The following is a 19,515-nucleotide window of genomic DNA, read 5'->3' as shown; positions in this document are numbered from 1 at the left end:
GCTTCATCTGTGGGAATTTATCCATTCAGCAAGGGGAAGAAAGCAAGAACTCTCTCCTACTCCTACAAAAATCACAGCTCAATTCTCCACCTGCCCACCCCCACTTCCTTTTTTTTAATTCTGAAGCCATGGTACCTTGCACGTAGCAGAACCGAAGCAGTACTAAGAGGAAGTCTGTTTATTAAAGTAATTTCGTGAACCAGAACTTTAAAGTTCCTGTGGGATCACATAAACGCAACAGAAGAGAGCATTTACTGTAAAGAAACATTAGCCTCCTGAGGATTCACAACGTTTTTGTAAATCCCTTTCTCTCTAACACTTCCATGCTCAGTTGTCATTCATTAATCAATATCCAGGCTCCTTCATTACACATTACTATACTAGCAAAAGCAGATCATGTCTGTTCGGCATTGTGGAGAGCGATGGTTGTTCGCAACTTATTTTTAATGACTTCAGGTCAATTCTAGATTAAATGGAATGGTATTTTTGTTAACTTTTGGTACAAGCAAAATAGATGTTTAAAGTCTGCCCTGCAGATTGCTTCCACATTGCCACCAAGTAGAATGGGACTAAAATCTATTAGTAAAATGTAGTCCTGAAATATACAGTTCTTTGAAGCACATTAAAATTTTACCATTTACTTCAGTGTTCTGAAAAAACTCCATGGGTTTACAACTTATCCCCCTCCATATACATTACTGGAAGAAGGAAATATGTATAATATATGATGGTTCACAATCAAGTTTACAGCCCTAAGTCTTCATTCCTTGACATAGAGGTGTTAGAACTAGAGACATTTTAGATATACCCATACCTAAACAGGCTTTTAAATAGAGTCGTCTCTCTTTCTGCAGCTGCTGATGCTAGAAGCTAGAAGCTAAATCAAACGAATGTGATAAGCTCTTCAATTTTTTTCTTGTTATAGTCATTGTTATAGTCATTCCAGCTAAGTCACACAGCAAACTCTAGAACAAATAATATTTTTTTACCTGAGTTCTCAGTGACCCATTTCTGCACAGGCAGTGAAAAGTGGTATTCATTTGCATCATCTTTTTTGAAGCTTACACTTCCTACCTACTCTCATATATCAGCAGTTGGAAAAGACTTTGACAAAGGGCTATCAGATGTTTTTGCTGCAGAGAGGACAATTATTAATCGTAAGTTTTTCCCTAAAATTATTCCTGAATTAGCAAAAAAGTTTTTTTTAAAAGCAGCGGTAAAGATTTAACTTGTGAAAAGCATTAACAAGTACTTGAAATACAATGAAGGGCAGTACGCAGTTATACTGAGGATTTATTAACATGGAAAAATCTCAGTGCTGGGTCGAAAACCAAAACTGATCTAAACCCGACTTGTTAGTATAAAGAACTGGAATTAAGTACACATGACATAAATAATGTTCAAAAACAATCACCCTGAAGCATTCCATGGGAGCATTTCAATAACAGAGAAGACAACTGCCATGCACTTAATTTGAACACTTTGTTAAACATTACAGCACATTGTGGTTATAGTTGCCTTTCTTGGATTTGCCAAAAGTTTAACTTATCTGCTCCAAGTACATCTCTGAAAGATCTCTGCATTTCTTGATACCAAAAATTATTGATCAGTGCATAGTTTAAGGAAGTTAAACCTGTATTAGCTGTGTGACTGAAGTGATACACCATCTGCCTTACTGATAAGAGATACCAGAGCAACTAACAGATTAAATACGCGAAGGCTCACTTTGTATGCTTCTGCATGCCTGGTGCACAAGAGAGATTATAATCTGTTAGCCCAGGGACAAATTCTCCAAGTATAGCATCATAAACCAGCCAAAATACTTGAAGCAAAATTTCAATCCTTTAAATCAGAAAGTGTGAAAGGCAGATCATTGCCAGGAAGCTAGAGGTGTTTCAGAATAGAGCTCTAGAAAAGTGATGTCATTTATAACATCAAGACAAAAGACTTGCAGCAAGTTCTACAGGAATATGGTGGGGTTTCATTAATAGAGACGTGTAAGTCCCCAAGTGCACAAAACAGGTTTTGAAGGAAGGCTCAGATAAACCTTTTGCCTTATCCAAAGCAAAGAATGTTTTCAATATGTTGAATCAAAAACTCCCTGGATGTGTGCATCCTTTCAATGCCATTGGCTTAAGAGTTTTTCACTACTGATGATCTATCATTATATTATCATCACAACGAAAGCAGCCTCATAGGTAAACCAGAAAGACATCTGAGCCACAAGAAAATTATGACAATCTGCATATTATTCACCTAAAATTCATGGATCCTGACTAGCTTATCAAGAAGAGTGGGAAGCATGGCAAAAAGACTAAGCTTTTTTAAGAAATCTTCAAAGGTTTCATCTAGCCTTCCTGCCATGGGCCACAGTTCTCAAAAGCAGCTTTACAATACATAGGCTTCATCAGCAAAGCCTGCTCATATGTTAAGTTTTTGTCCCACCTGCATCTCAATGCACCTCTTGTGGCCATTCACTGGCCCCACTACAGCAGCGATGACAATTGCTTGGTGAGGCAAAAACAAGATCAATAAAATGAGTTCAGTTAAAAATTCTGCCTTCCCCTCAAAAATATCAGAAGTCACAAACCAACCAATCAAAACCTCACTGCTTTATAGTGACCCAACACAGTCCCAGAAACACCTCTACCAGTGCAAAGTGGAGAGGACAACAACACTAAGCAGGAACAAGCAGTCAAAACAGAAAAATTTACTTAAAATGGTTTCAACCCTGCCAAATGTACTATGTCACCATATTCACAGACAACTCTAAAGCAGATGGATGAAAGTGTGGCCTTTCAAGCTAAATGCGAGGTCTTTAAAACTATCAGGAAAAATACCTCATTAGAATTAAACTTTGAATTATCAAAACTTAAGCCATGTTACTGTTGACCACTAACATACACGCCATTAATAACACAAATAAAATTACTTTTAACACGGAAGTCAAATCAAGCTCTAAACTATTTCCTTTAACAAAAAGGAGGTTGGGGATGGTGTTTGGGTTTCTTTGTTTGTTGTTCCCCTTCTTTTTTTCTTTCTTTTGTAAATAATACAATAAAAGTCAATGGAATAAAAGAGCTCTAGTGATTTTAAAATTTCAGTATCAGCAACATCCTCAAATGCAACAGTCTGCATAATTTACCACCACAGCTATGCAGGTTAAATGCCTAATTCCTTGTCATCTAAATATTTAGACATGCAAGTCTTCTTGATAACCTAAATTTAATAAGCAGAAGTAATATTTTGATTCCTTGGCCCAATGGTTATCAATTTTACATACAAAAGTTGTTTTGATAAACAAATACACCTGCTCTCCATGAAATACGTGATGGTATATCAATTGCATCCAGGATTATTTAAGTCATAATTAAAATAAAATTTAAAAATGTTTGATTTATTTTTAATAAGAATACAGGAAGGCATAAAAACATCCTTAAGTAGTGAATGAGAAATGCATAATTTACCATTTTTAAAGAGCAAGCTTTGAAGGAAATAATAGAGGTACAAACAGAAAACAGGATTAGAATCAATAGTTCAATTGAGGGTTCCTCCCTACTGATTTCAGTCATGATTTAATTATGATTAAACAGGTTATAAATCAAGTGTCCATGATGCGAAAATAAAATTCAGTTCAGTAAGCATGTCCCCACACCTCCCAATTCCCTGGGCAACGCCGCAGAGGCGATGGTAAAATAAAATGCAGCACAGTGCTCAATACTGTAATCACAGGTACATTTACTTCAAGAATTCTACAAATGGTTTGGTTTATGATGTTTGTTACTGGATCAACTCCCAGCCTATAGAGAAGTTCTGTTACTTTCCAGTTGTAAATCTACCACGCAGCTGAGAGTTTGTGGATTTTGTCATTAAATACACTGGAGAACAGAAGCCATTCTAAATAGCAAAAATGCTGAGAAATACCTGTCCTTGGTGAGGGATACACATCAGCCCCACTTTTTACAAAAGACACTGGAATTATAGAACTTTTTTTAAGATAGCCAAAAAAAAAAGATTAAAAAAAATAAAAGAAAGGGAATCAAGAACTCTGGGTTATGGTGCTGAGCCAGGTATCAAGCTCATTCCACCTCTAGTCAGAACAGATTTTGGGGTTTGCTTGTTTATAGGGTTGTGGCTTTTTTCTCCTAAAAATCTAAGCATCAAATTTGAATGTTAACAACATGAGAGTAGCTCTACTAGGTACCTCCAGCCAAGTATGTTTTTTTCTGTAACTTTACATGTAATCAATTTCGTAAGAAAGAGGTCAAAAAAACAGGCCTACATGAAAGCAAGAAGATTAGCACTTGAGCTTCAACTCAGACTAGTGAGTGATATCTCATTGTCTATGCTCTGGCACGCAGAGGAAATCACATTTCACTTAAGTACTAACAACCCTCCTGCTGTAGTGTGGCACAGGCAAGGCCTGCCTCTAGCTACTCCTTGGACTTGTCATTCTGAATTGTATCTGCCTGTCCAGCTCCCCAGAAGACATATTCCTCAGAAAGGATGAAATGACACACAGCTTCAAAGTGTGATAAACAAGCTAAGTCAGCTGAAGAAATGTTTTTGTAAGAAATACAGACATGCACGAATGTTTATCTGTAAATAACACGATCAGAGTGCCATTATACACAATTCTGCCTTGCATTTTCTCTACACTATTTTAAAAAAGATACACAATAATGTAACAGAAGTATCCCATTTGCCAGCGCATCAAGTAAAAATCTTCCATTTGTCCCTTTTGTTCTTCCCCAGGCTTAATTTATCCAGTGTGCAGGAACTGTATTAAACTAGGTCCTGGGACATTCCAAATTACTGTCAGTAAATTATCTTCCTGTCATAGGAGCCAATTTAACCATCTTAGATTGCTTCAGATAATTTGCAATTCTTAACTATTAGCAAGTCTCCTAATTTAACACAAAATGAATCTGTTATTAATCTAAACAATCAAATCCTCTAATGGTGATCTTCCAAAATCTGTAACAACTTGGTGGTTAGAATGGAAATTTCAAATCAAGGGTGATAATTCCTCCCCACTCCCTTTCCCCAGCAGTATGAACAGTCCCGTCGGAGGATTAAATTGCAGATAATTGCCTTAAACCTTTCTTTGCAGAGCTCCTGCCAGGGTCCACTGCCAAGACACACAGTGTGCACAGCCTCACAGGAGAAAATTTGGATTTCAGATTTCATTCCTCCCCACTCTCAAATTCCCCTTCCTCTGTGAGGCTGAGGATAAAGAAGCATCAGCATTTCAACATAACGATTGCTCAGACAGTCCGGGTCATAGTTACAAACCATGGCAACAGATCAACTAACAACTGAGAAGCAGTATTTTCAGTTCATTGCAAAATTCAAGCATAATCTCTTAATTAAACTTGAGCTTTAAAATACAAATGGTTTGTATTAAGTATTTAATAATAGAGCCTTTCAAAACCTTTGCATGGAATTAACTAAAACACACTGCTGCTAATTTCACTTCTGGGGCAACATACTCCAAGACACAACAGTGCAAAATACAGAAAATAAATTGGAAATTGCTGTCTCCGACTGAAGAAGTAAATCTGACAGTAGAGAATATTTTTACAAGTTAGTCCCACTGAGAAACTGAGAAAACTACTAAAACAAAAGGGTATTAAATACAAGTTAAGGATGGAAAAATCAGATACTCAAGTTGGAAAACATGCGAACTAACAGAGTGAAATAACAGCACTTGTATAAAGAGTGCCATGGGATTCTTTAAAGATTATTTCAGAATGTGAGTTGTGCTTCTCATTCACAACGAGGCATTTGCACTAAACAGAGGCTGGTGTAAATTTGTCATTCCCTACTCAATTACTGAATGAGGCCAACCCTGCTCTGCTTGGGAAAAATAACAGAAAAAATAATAGTAAAAGAATTACTGAAATGCATTGGTTCTTCTGCCAGAATTCTTCCTTTGGGAAGGCCATTTTTAATTTTTATGGGTACTATTAACCTTTTTTGGAACATACTACTAGGAAAAACATACAAAACTATCATCTAAAATTTGATGGGGTTTGGCGTAGCATAGCCTCATTGTAAAATAAGAAAAAAATAAACCCGAAGAGCATTTGCTTTTCCCCTCCCCGCCCCCCCCCCTCCTGCTGAAGGTTACCTATCTACCTAGGCTTTGCCCTGTCTCAAATCTCCAGGCATTACTCTTCAAACCTTTTGGCCCACGCTCCTCCCAAGCCTCATATTATGTTGTTTCTACCCATCAGGCTCTAAATGTTTGCATCAACTTTCACGACAAACTCTCTGCAACCAAGGTAGTTCCCCAGCCAAAGACTCAGCAGTACTGCAAGTGCCATCGGAGTTGTCTCTCCACCATCCCTTCTTGCCTGAGGACTGTGGGGAAATGCCTTCTCCCCTCAGGTCCTAGCCCTGCCAGCCTCCGTCACGCAGGAAGGGCTCCTTTCCACCTGAGATACTCACCTTTTGCTATCACTTTACCCCAGGGCCCCTTTCTGGGGAAGCAAAAGGAAAGCAATGAAGAGATGAGATCTTCCTGAGCCTTCTCTTGACATGTTTAATTCCCTTCTCCCTCATCCCTCATTCCACTTGTATTTTGCTGGTCCTTATGTTTTTATCCATATCACTGTTGAACTTTTTTTAAAAAAAAAAAACAGTAATTCTCAGCGTCTACAACCAGTGTGTTCTGATCTCATCAAGCTACTGCAGTTTACACAATTTGATTGCTTCAAGTGAATTATTTTAAAAGAAAAAGCTTCCAACATTTTGGATGATATACTGAGCTTTGAGTCTTCAAGTCTGGCATCTAATGTTCACAATGTTTATCTGAATATCAAGCCATACTTTAAAAGCTATATAATAGTAGTAGATAAAGCATTACAGGAAATTGTTTCTATCCTCATACTGTAGCTAACTTGCTCCATAATAATATGGTTCACAACTTACAGTTTATTTTAACAAATCCCATAAAAATCCTCTGATGTGCTCAAGACTCTATCAGCTATACGACTTAATGATCAATTCACCAAAAGGTATCAACAGAATTTTTAAAATCTGCAGTGGAGGTGGATAAATGCACAAACCCCTGTCAGAATATTAGCTGTTTACAACCTCACAATCCCAAAGGAATGCTGTATGACACAAAACAAGTCACCTGCCTCACTTTTATTCACTACAAATGGCAAAACTACCAGTATTTTACTTTCAGATGCTCGAAAAACGTTTACTCAGTAAGTTAATTAAAACAAAACAGAGCAGTTAAGGGCCAGAGCATCTTTCCTCATATAAAGCTGCCCCAAATGTAAGCCCAAATGATACCTTACCATCGCCCTGTGATGATCCCAGCATAAGGACAGCCACATATAGCTGGCACGCAGAGGCCGGCTTCCTCTGTAATCCAGGACTGACTGTAAGCGACTGAGGGCCTCCAGAGTTAAATCCTATGATACTGGAAATTTATTTTTCAGACTTTTACAAAGGCATCCCACACAACTGCCCTCCTGCTAACAGCTGAATTAGTGCAAAACAGACGATGACAATAGCTCGAGCACTAACACTTTAATATTCTGAATGCAACTGTCTTCCCAAAACAGCACCTCTGTGGCTTGTCATTCACACTACCTGGTGTGGTACAAGCTTGTCAATACTGAACTGGAATGCCAGCCTCAAACCTACTCTGGCCTTTTTAGTTTAGCAGAGTGTTAAGATCCAAGCATCAAGACTCTCTGGGGCTGCGGAGGAAGACTCCTAACCCTATGCCCATGAAGCAGCACTACACCGTTACCACAGCTAGACCTACACTCAAAAATGCAGAACCAGGAGCCCTCTGCTCTTGGGTACAACCTCTCACTGCCAAACCAGAGCCACTATTAACATGCCTAAAGTGAGGTCAAAGATTAAAAGCTTTCGCTGAATATAATGAGAGATACTTGACACTGACAGGCAAATGACCTGAGATAACTCCCCGCAGGTAATTCAATAATGGAAGAAACCTAAGTATTTTGTTAAAAGTTAACAAATATATATCAGCTCCTTTCCCCAAATAAGGTTTCTGTTAATTTACTGAAGAGCAAGACATTCAAATATAATGCTTGACAAATATTCAGCAGACTGCACAGCCCCACCACACTCACAGCAGCCTCAGCTGCTCCCCTCTTGGGGCCAAGAGAGGAGAGGAAGCACAACTATTCAAATGCCATCACAGATACCTTACCAAACACAACACATAGAGCAGCACACCAGTGGCTGCCCTGAATTTCTCCAAATGTTCCATAAACAAAATAACTTCTGCCTTTAAAGTAGCAAATATAAAGAAATGCTTAAGTACTAATTCTGAATTTACACCACTGGGCAGAGGTATAGGGAGCTTGTAGCCCACCTTCTCAGATACATACTTCACAAAGTCCCAACTAAAGGAAAAGAGTGCTGCCTGGTGTATCCCACACTCCTATATACTCCCCAACCATCCACACACACTGATTATGTGCTAGCTCTGACCCCACTCACATGCCCAGGCTTCCATCCAAAGGAAACCCAGACACACAGTGCAAAGACACGTTAACTGCTGTGGTCTAACTTGGCCGGCTACTAAATACTACGCAGCCACTCGCTAACCCTCCCCAACACCCCCGGAACAGGGAAGAGAATTAAAAGGGAAAGAGACTCATGAGTTGAGACAAGAACAGTTTAATAACTGAAATACAATTAAAAGTAACAATGATAAAAATAATACCATGATAATAAAATATACAAACAAGTGATGCACAGTGTAATTGCTCACCACCCAGCGACCAACACCTGTCCCGTCCCAGCAAGGGATCTCAAAACAGAGAAGTCCTGAAACAGCAATCCAGGAAGAGTGAGAGGCCCGAAAAGAGAGATTTGAAAAGGGAGCAAGAGAGATATAGCACTCGAAAGAGCAAGAGATCCAAGAAAATCCCAGAATCCAAACTTCCTGGCCAACCCTCTTCTATATACTGAGCATGACACTGCGTGATATGGAATATTCCATTGGTCAATTTGGGCCTCAACCTTAAGGCTAAGCCCAAATCCTAAACTAGGAGTTGTGGGCCCTATTCCACAGCCATGCTCCCCCACAGCCTGCCCTGCACCTGGACACTGGCAAAATATGGGAAGCTGAAAAGTCCTTCACGTCTCAGCCTCAACTATAAACATCAGTGTGTTATCAACCTTCTTCTCATAACAAATCCCACACTAAATCCAAAACATGGAGCTCTTCTAGCTGCTAAAAAGAAACTAACTCTGTCCCAGCTGAAACCAGGACGGTAACTCAGCTCACCTCCTGCCACTGAGACAGGACACAGCCAGAGCTCACATGGGGCCCAGAGTTTGCACCGCAGAGCATTCTCCTCTCAAAAGTAAGTCATCTTCAACTAAGAGAATCCCCCCTGCAAAATTATGCATCAGATTTTTGGTTTTTCCCAAGACACTGCCAAGTGTTCCCAGACCTCAGAGTATATCTGCTGTTCAAGACACTTTTGTTTTGTTTAAAGAAACTTTCTTGTTCCTAAAATTGAAATTCATGTTTCTTCCCTCTCTACCAATAACAATCTAAACCGTCATAATTGTAACACATTAGTCTAGTTACTACAGACTTGCTTTTAGGGGGAGGAGGGGGAGGCAATTTTTTCACCCATGAATTAAGAGGGTTCTTAAGAAGAACAAAAGATCACAGTGCAAATAAGAGTTTGGAAATTCAAGTCTCCTAGGATCAATCTTCATTCACTTCTAGCTTGAGAGCTGCAGAAAATTGAAAGCATAATCCCTGACATTTCACTGTACTTGCAGGACTAAAATGTTTGCCCTGTGGGTATGCCAACACTGCAAGTAACTGGGTAAAAGCTAATCACTCTATAGGTTTCATCGTAATTTAAAAATACCCAGAGCACCTCACTAGTACATCCACATAGCAGTATAAATTGGTCTGTTTTGTAAATGGTTTCATCTACCTGTCTGTCAGCAGAGAGATGAAAGAATATTGATAGCATAACTGGGCAGTTATGTAAATTGGACAACTAAACCGATTCCAAATAATCTCCAAGTCTTTTCTCTCCCTACAGTAAAATTTATTACTCTTCCCTTCAGTAAACAACTTTTGGCAGCCACACAATTTTTTGCAGCTGTCACTAGAAAAATAGTCAAAGAAAAGGGAAGATAATAGATTTTGGAACTTGGCACTCATTCTGTGTAGATTTTTTTTTTCTGATTACTAACAGGTTTTCATGATACTGTTTTAAAGCTACTTGTTATGCTAAGTCTGCTATTTGTCTCTAACGTACTGGTTGTAATTTTGTAAATATTTCTCTGCATGACTTTTTGTTAGCATACAAAACCCGTATCATTTTACTGTTCCCCATAGCAGTAAGTAAGAGTTTACAACCTCTCATAGATATCCTGTCGATACAAACTGGACATAAACACATTTTAAAGTGAGTGGCAGTAAGTTTTTTAACTAAGTTAGCCATTTAAGGAAAATGGCTGTAAATACATAAAAAGTTATCAATGCTTCTTATGAAAAAATACTTTTATTCAAGAACTAGACCATCTAATTAAGCAATTCAAATCTTAGTTATAAACTGATTTTAATTAAAGGTAATCTGACTCATTTTAACTATGTATAAATTTAAGTCAGACAACATATTTGTATCCATTTTCTAAAATATCTGTCACTTCTCCACAGCGGCTGATCAAACTTGCCAGTGAAAAACATTTTGAGTAGGCAACTTGTAATACAGCTATGGTTTATTTCTGTCAGAGGCTGACTGCTGAAGTGTGAAAGAAACTCATTAAAAATCTCTCACTGTGATCTTGCATTGCAAGGAAAAAAAAGAAAGAAAATACTTAATGAAGGGTACACTTAGCCTGAAGCCACATTCATATTCTGCTTTTCGTTTTACACTATTTCAGTAAGCAATTAAAAGACAGCAATTAGTCACAGAAACACTATTCATACTGGTCATACTGGGAGATTAAAGAAGTTAACACTTATTTTATGTTAATATTATGAAAGTAATGAGGGAGATCAAGAATAATACAGCCAACTAAAAAAGAATGTTAAAATAAATAGAAGACTCTCTTACCTTAATCTTAAGACAAGATTCACTGCACATGGAACTTCACTATATTCATCACTAACAGCAGGCTGAGACTATAAAGGAAAAAAGCAAAAAGGCTTATAATGGATGCCAAAGGAGAAAAAAGAAAAAGATATCCCAAAATACTTGTCATGCTAACAGTTTGAAGTTAGCACAGAATATTTTACACATCTTCTAACTCTCAAAAACCTTTTAAACACTTTCAGTAATACAGTCTAAAACATAGCTGATACCAGCAAACCAGCCACATTTCAATTACAGAAATACAAATGATAAGGCCTGCATTAAAGCACTGAATGTGAGAGCTTTTAATCCACCTTGCATCAAAGCTCCAATAACCTACTAAATACGTACACAGTGAGAATACCAAGCTACTACTCACGTTATTTTTGTGTAACAGTTTTGGTTGTTAAGGAAGCCTTGCATCTATCTGTCTGCAAAGAACTAGTAGCATATCAAAGCAGGCATCACAGCTTGGAGAATGTCTTTCACCGAGAAAAATCAGGAATATGAATAACTTACACACTATCACTCCTCCCTCACACTGTGATACCCTCTCCAGTCCTCAAATAACATTTATATGAAGTTTCAAACAAAACTATAACCTAAACACAGAGCACCTCAGGGTTCTCTACCCTACTATGATTTTATAACCAGCTTCGCATACTGTCACCACTCACAGAAGCCCGTTCAAAGGTTACAGTGAAGTCCTCCCAAAATAAAGACTTGCATAATAAATCTCATTTGATTATTTTCCAACAGTTTTTCACATTGAAGTTACTTTAGAAGTGTTACACAAGACTTTTATTTTATTATCTGTGTATTTTAAACGAAATATTAATGAATATTTGGAAAAATTATTTAATCACTAAAAGGGGATTAGATTTTTTTCTACTTCAATTAAGTTTCTTCCATTCATACAAACTACTACTATTATTTCTGCATCTAACACACCTGTTATCTCAGTGTATAGGAATATGCAGCCCAAAGACCAACAGGCACACACCAACAATGACAAACTGCACTAGTCTCAGTTCCAAATCATCTTTTGGAGCATTTAGGAAAACAAAAAAATCAACAGAAGACTTCAAGCAGAGGCTTTTTTTCTCCTTCATAAACTAAATGACTCACAATAAAAAAGTTACCTTTATAAACTGTCAAAAACTGCAGAACTCTCAATTTCTAAGACATAAAAAGACTGGCAAAAGTCCTTTTTTTTTTTTTTCATACTCAGCTTACATAAGACATCTCAGCTGCTGAAGTGCTGTGTAAACTAGCTCTGCAATGGAAAGACTGGGGTCATCACAGGAGCTAACAGGACCAGACCTGGCAGGAAGCTGTTAGTCTTTTAGAAGATTTCTATGACAACAATGAAAATCAGAGAATTTTCAATCAGAAATTGCAGGTGAAGTGGCGAGTGTCACTCACCCAAGGAGCAGACATTTTAAAAAGAGTACTTCGGCTGTAATCCAGTAACCCTATTAAGCAATTATTTATAGCAGCAATGCTTCCCGCACTCTCAGCACAAGGCCTTGAAACTCAATATGGTATTTTATTCCTCTGAATTAATCTACTATGCCACAGTACTGAACTAGTTTACTGTATACGGGATGAAACATTTTAATTACATTTACATATTGTGATAGAAATCCTAAGAATGAAAAATTATTTGGAGATCTTCTGGCTATTCCGAAACAGCCATCATTACCCTGACAAAAAGACAGCAATTACTGTGATCCAGTTATGAAGATTCATTAAAAACAGCCAAATTACCTATCTTAACCAATCCTCCTGGGCACGAACGTAACATGACTTAAAATTTCCCTTCCATTTCACCCAGTGTGTGCTCAAGGTAATTGTTACAGGCCTAACTGCATACAGCTCTATCCTCATAAGTACTCGCCATACAAGGCTGCAGAACACCACTCCGGCCTCAATTCACATTTTTAACAGCAGAAATGAAAAAGAAATCCCTTCACTTACACATTTAGAAGAAAAAAAATTAATAAAGACATTTTTACCTCTGTGTTCTCTTCTTTCACTCTTCGTGACTGGAAAACAAATGCAGTGAGATATGAGCTATGCAGCTTTATGTATTAAAGATCCAGAAATACTAATGATTAACATTAAGGCAGAATACTTGCAGAGTGTAAATGTCTTGGCACAAAGAAAAGCTACCTTTTCCTGAGAAACAGCAGCTTTGCCTTCCTCGCTCTTCTCATCCATTTCATCATCACTCCATTCCCAGTCCCCATCTTCTGTTTTATGGAGGTGACCACTGGAACCTGGTACTCGTCTGACCTACCAAAATATTAAGTGTTCACCATTACACATCACATCCTTGGTCTTTATCGGTGTCCTGGTTAATCGGTAATTCACCATTATTTTTTATTCTATATGCTTTCATTAGTTTGCTAGAGGAGTCACTGGCATACTGAAATAATATCTGACCTGAGGGGTCATCTTTGAGCCAGTGAGAACAGCTAAGCTATGCAAAATTACATAGGGAAACAGAGTTTGGCTATATTTTACAACTGCTTAGGAACAAGCTCAAGCAGATGACAACTGCTTACTATGAACTAACCCTTGAAACGAGAGGAAGCTATTCAAGGATGCAGAAGTTAGACAACGTTGTTCACAGGACACAAGTCTTAAAAAGATTAATCGTTCTGCTAAAAAGCTTTAAAATGTGTAAAGGCATTAAGGACATTTTAAAAATAAAATTTTCCTTACTTAAAAAATCATAATAAAAAAGCAGTGGTATGGAGACTGAGAAGGTAGGCATGTGTGCACCACACCAAACTAATTGTGCAAACTCCTGTAAATCAAACAGTCCAACAAGGCTTAACAGGTGTATCCAGCAGCTAGATCTGAAATAGAAATACTCCGGATGCCATCTTGCTCTTTTTCAGAGTCTGACAGCACACTTGTTTTCCCCGAATCATGTTCAATCTATTTGAACAAAACAAAGGAACATCTAACAATTCTTCCCACACCTTGGTATGCATTTATGAGACCTATGAGACAGCTGGAAGCACAGCACAATAAGCAGCAGCCCCACTGGTGTTTAGATTAGAGCCAGTTTCTCTAATTATTTCACATTACTGAACCACTATACCGTTCCCACCACGCAACTTCAAATGCTCATACAGGTAAGCTCCCCAGCACCATAAATTTGTAAGGCTTAAAGCTTATCCTTTTGAATTATAAAAAAAGGAAAAAACTTTCAGGAAAACAGCTTGTACATTGGTAAGAGTACGAAAGGAACAAAGCATTAAGTGTTCAAAGCACACAAAAGGGAGAACTAACTCGGCAGAAAAGCAGTTTCAGGCCAAGAACAACGACTGCAGAAGACATCTAATAAAAATGACTTTAAAAAAAAGTTATGAACTAGATAGTCTTAGCTTAAAATAGTATATCCTGTTTGCCAGTATCCACAGTAACATACAACAGCCTGGTTCAACTTTGGTTTCATAGATTCCTATCTGCGGTGTTTTGATGTCTTGCACTGAAGTATACTGAGCACTGATTAACCTGGTTCTACCATTCTGGTGGTTGGTGGCAGTGATGGAAATCCTGCCAGGACAGCCATCTCACAAAAGAGGAAGATGGAGGGGAGGGGGGGGGGAAGGGCCGGGGTGGGGGCAGAAATCTGATTTATTACTAGAAAAATTACTATGTTTAAACATAATGAAACTTATGTACAGACTAAACTGATATTAACGTTGTTCTAAACCTCTCTAGTTGCTGCAAACCACAATGTGGGGAAAGATGCAGTGTGACAGATTCCAGCTGCTTCTAAATCCTATCAGGTAGTACTTCAGCAAAGTATGTGTGGCATGAAAAGTATAGGACACTGGAGGTCTGAGCTCCTGAGCTCCTAAAAAACTGTGTGACGCAGATATTGATACAATTTTTCCAAAGTGGCTTTTCAGAGATAGCTGGGTATATAAGCTATATCTCTACTGGATTTGGACTGAGCATAATTCAGAGCTGATGGGCCTGACACCACGACAGCAAGAGTGAATAAAGACTTAGGAGCCTTCTTTCAAAACCTTGTGCATACACAAGCAGGTGTCTTGGTGTCTGTCTGCACTCTTTACCTCTCTTCCTTCCTTCACTCCTCAAACACTATCTGCTCCTCTCCCTTCCCTTTTGCACATACAAGAATAAACCAGAGGAAAGGGTAAAGTTTCCAGAACCTCGGGACATTTCTGTACCTTCTTCAGTCCTATGATATTCCTCCCATAAATTTCTTCTCTGCAGAACTGAATAAGAGTGCCTTACTCAGTTTCTCCATATTTTGTACTCCTTTGAAACTGAGAACAGGGGAAACCTATGCAGGACACCGGAGGGAGGGTCAAATTCTGCACCGTTTTTCCTGTTTCCTATACTAGGCTCCTAATGCACCAATTTTAGCTCTAGCTACCTCAAAGCTTGGTACAAGAAGCTCATGTGTGCTTGGGAGGGAGGACCAAGCAAAAGGCAACAGAAGCAGTAGCACAGCAATTTCTCACTCAGCTGCAATCAGCCCAGGCACAATCAGTGGGCTCTCACCGTCTACACCTCCAGGGATTTGCACAGATATAAAGTAATCTAGCAGGTAATTTGCTGGTGCTTGTGGATATAATTTATAATTCTTCAAGGTACAGTCCTGATGTAAGCTTTTGTTTAACAGCACAAGTATTTTCCTAACTGCTATACATGAACCTAGGAGAGGACATCAACCACAACCAAAAGCATGCTTTTCAAACAGAACAGAATAGAATGGTTACAGACACATCCACACACTACATTGTGCACTAATCAAAATCTCTTCTGCATCCATTTTCAGCTGTTTTGAAGACTGATTCTAAGTAGAATGATTTTAATGGAGCTTAATGATGCTGGCAGAGAGAGTTATAGGAGAAAGCTTTACTGATGAAGATGGAGTGCACTTCAAGTTTTTAAATAGATTGCCTTTTAATAAGCAATAAACAAATGGCTCAAGGAAAAGAAAATAAGTTACTGCAAAATAAAATATCCTGTTAAATTATTTTCTTGAAAGGTGTCTGAATGCAGAAAAACAAAAGTTTAGACTCGTACTCTGTTTCAATCAGACTGATTCCCACCAGCATACATATTCACAGAAAAGAAACAGTAATTTCAGCTAGAGCAAAGTACCCAACCTATTCAGCCTTCAAAAACGTCAAGTTGTTGTCTGTGATTTTTTTTTTTATTGGTGGATGTGCTTAACACTTGCATTACTTAGCAAATTAATTTGCACAATTTTTGATTAACAGTGGCTTTGCTCAGACTCAGTCAGTTCTGGTTAAAGCCACAAAGAATCAGTCACATTGGGAGGGCGTGTACCCTAGATGTAGGGCAGAGCAAGAGTGGTGTGCCACATCTGCAAATAAATTAATTGTCTCTTCATCATAAAGCTGTATAACTCTAGTATCACATATTGGATGGAAATACATTAGCTTAAATTTCTGTTGTAATAGAAACTTATCGTAACAGACTTGATACTAGTGTAGCGCTGCTTCTCTTCAGATTTTCTAGTGTCTTTTCCAGAGCACATTCACTAAAATGCATACAGGTAGTAACACATGTGAAGTATTTTAGGAGACAGCTAGCATTTTATCATATTCAACTCACATTAATAAAAAGCAAAACTACACCAGAAGTAGTAAACGAATAAAACCCATATTATACAGCTAAAGCTTTCTAGGCTTTGAATTTGGCACAGTCAGAGAACTGCTTTAAAGGGCTAAAAGAAGAGAACTGAGACAATCTACTAGTTTGCTACCATGGGAGCAGACAATCCCAAGACGTCCATCAGGGCTGTACCTGGACCTACCTGGTTGTACAATGTACAGGTTCAATCCACCAGCCTGGGAGAAAAACTAACCCTTTTTTTCTTTTCTGAACAAGTTTTTTTGCAAGATTTGTGGGTTAAATCAGCCCATCTTGAGGTCAAATAGCAAAGGCAGTAAGTAAAGAGGCAGAAACAAAAGCAGCAGTGATAGGGAAGATGGATCATCTTATTTTGGCAGCAACAATCCCTGGGGATCCCGGAATCACGTACTTATAATCTTACAGTGCGGCATCATGACTGGAGTGCACAAACTGTCACACCAAGACTCCTCAAGCTTTCATTTGTGCTCCTACTGCTGTGCAGACAACCCAGTGGAAAAACTAACATGGAACACAGTTAGCTTGAAACTAAATCAGCTTTTTAATTCAGATAATCATGAGCTAGCACAAGCGCTAGAGCCTGCACAAGAGAAGGAGCTAGAATATCACTTTCAGTAGTTGCTTCAATCGTCTGTGGTAAGAAAGCATCGTAAATGCCCCAAAAGTGATACAGACATAAATACGAACAGGGAGCAAATATATTCAGACATACAACACATTTGTCTCCATTCCCTTTCGTGAGCATGCTAGTTAAATCAGTCACACACACTTTTGTCATTCCTTCTCGTTTTATTCAGCCCAAATACTAGGCTTTCAGTATTAGGCTCACTGTTTTTTCTTCCCTTCCTACAAGCAAACACTATAAACATATTGCTGGCTTTTCAGCATAAAAACCCCTTTTTCCTAAGTATCTCTGCAGCTTTTTCATCATCAGTTAACTTATACAATCAACAATTACACATCAGCACACATTTTTATGGTGGATGGGAGGGTAAGGGAATGACGTCAAACTACCTGCTTCCAGTACTGTTTTATATGCTACTTTCTCGTATAAATACCTCATTAAAAAAACCATGAATAGCATAATACTGTTATGTTCTGAAACAGAAACAATGCACAGAAAAACATTTTATAGTGTGGATACACACTTCACTTGTATCAAATATTTAACTAAAAAGGACAATTTTACTTCAGGAAAAACTAACTTTGTATTTTCTCATATCAACATATTATTTGTACTTTTAGAAAGGATACACCTCGGATAAGCGTTTAAGCATTGTAATGACAATTGTAGAGTTCGGAGACAACAGTAGCACCGCATTAGATATGAATCAGCTGCAGGGATTCAGCACCCATTGCAATGTTTCTTCAGTTTATTAGACTATAATCATCTGTACAGAGTTTAAGTACAGTCATAATAAATCCAACCAGTAAGCTCCAGCATTGACTAGTCATATCTTTGCTTAGAAAAGAAAAAGTAAGCGACAAGGCAACCCCTTCAGCACTTCATGTATTCTTCCAATATCTAGTAATCTGCTTTTCAAATTATGTTTGCTTTATCAAGACAAAGACACTTTAAATCACATTAAAAGTACTAAGACCTTTTGATAAAGACAGGATAAAATTAAAGTAATTCTGTCCATTAAGAAAGAGGTTCTTTGTAAATGCTTGTCTTTGGCCGACAAACACTTCTATTTTGTGCTACTCCAAGTCCTAGTTTGCTATGCAATGGATCTTCTGCTCTCATCCTTTTTTCCCATCTTACAAAACACTGCAGAATTAAAGTGAGCACATTTTTATAAAGGTATGCCAAGTCGCTATACTAAAATCTTAACAAGATTTTCACTTAATCACAACCCAGTCTTTCCGAGACTTTGGATTACTCTTGAAGCGTTCACCCCAGAGTGTGGTTAAGCTCTATATCCCTTTTGTCCTTACAGGCCTAAATGATGTTCAACACAGGAAAAACCTTTTCCAGCAAGTACACTAAAGGCCATAATAACAGGCTTGTGAGGAGACAGAATGAAAGAAAAAAAAAAAAAGGAACAAAGAGAAGCAATCACTGAGTGTAACCGGTGCCAGAATTGTTCTGTTACAAATGCATCTTCATCAGGGTGGAAACAAAAGAGTGTGTTTCTCTAGATGACATTCTCACATACTTCACTGTTTTGATCGTTTCCTTTCAATTTACAAGAACAGGTGTGCGATACACCGCAGTATTTTGCTGAAGAATAGTTATATACATACATGTACAGAACTGTAGCCCGTTAAGCACTCGCATTGCACAATACAACAACAGGAATCTGTGCCTCAGGCATCAAGCATTTGTAGCAAACACATTACAGTATGCCCATCGGGGGAGAGAAAGGGAAACGATTATCCCATTTTCTCCCATCAAACTGTAGTCCCCTATGGCAAAGCTTACAAATTCTTTCCTTTGGCAGTGGTCAGCTTAAGCTACTCTTCAAAATGCTGCAGCTTGTTAAAGTTAATGAAACACTGCAATGGGCCAACACAAAAATCACTACATAGAAATGACGAGGAGAGTTCATGGGGATTTGATGGCCTACATAACACTCAACTGTTAGCTAAAAAATAAACTAGATGGCTACTAATGGAAGGTTACAGAAAGCCATGTTCACTACTGCACAAAGTATTCATCCGTGCTTTGCCAATAATCTCAGCCTCACTGGGTCACTGCAGGAACCTGTAGAAAAACTGACAGAAACAG

At 38.2% G+C, this 19,515-nt stretch overlaps 1 protein-coding gene across 1 annotated transcript in view; it reads right to left on the bottom strand.

Annotated features, from left to right (window-relative positions):
- STK39 (serine/threonine kinase 39) overlaps positions 1–19,515 on the bottom strand; it is a 103,965-nt gene that overhangs the window by 30,080 nt on the left and 54,370 nt on the right. Inside the window, exons 11-13 of the mRNA XM_086615586.1 lie at positions 13,284–13,406; positions 13,127–13,156; positions 11,091–11,158 (exon numbers count right to left, since the gene is read on the bottom strand). Of these exons, the coding sequence (XP_086471712.1) occupies positions 11,091–11,158; positions 13,127–13,156; positions 13,284–13,406 (221 nt within the window). The remainder of the gene's footprint in view (positions 1–11,090; positions 11,159–13,126; positions 13,157–13,283; positions 13,407–19,515) is intronic.

The sequence above is a fragment of the Tauraco erythrolophus genome, chromosome 8 (genome assembly GCF_009769465.1).
Source record: "Tauraco erythrolophus isolate bTauEry1 chromosome 8, bTauEry1.pri, whole genome shotgun sequence".
In the NCBI taxonomy this organism is placed as follows: Eukaryota; Metazoa; Chordata; class Aves; order Musophagiformes; family Musophagidae; genus Tauraco; species Tauraco erythrolophus.
Note: the sequence above shows the minus strand (reverse complement) of the source record. Positions and strands in the feature narration are given on the sequence as shown.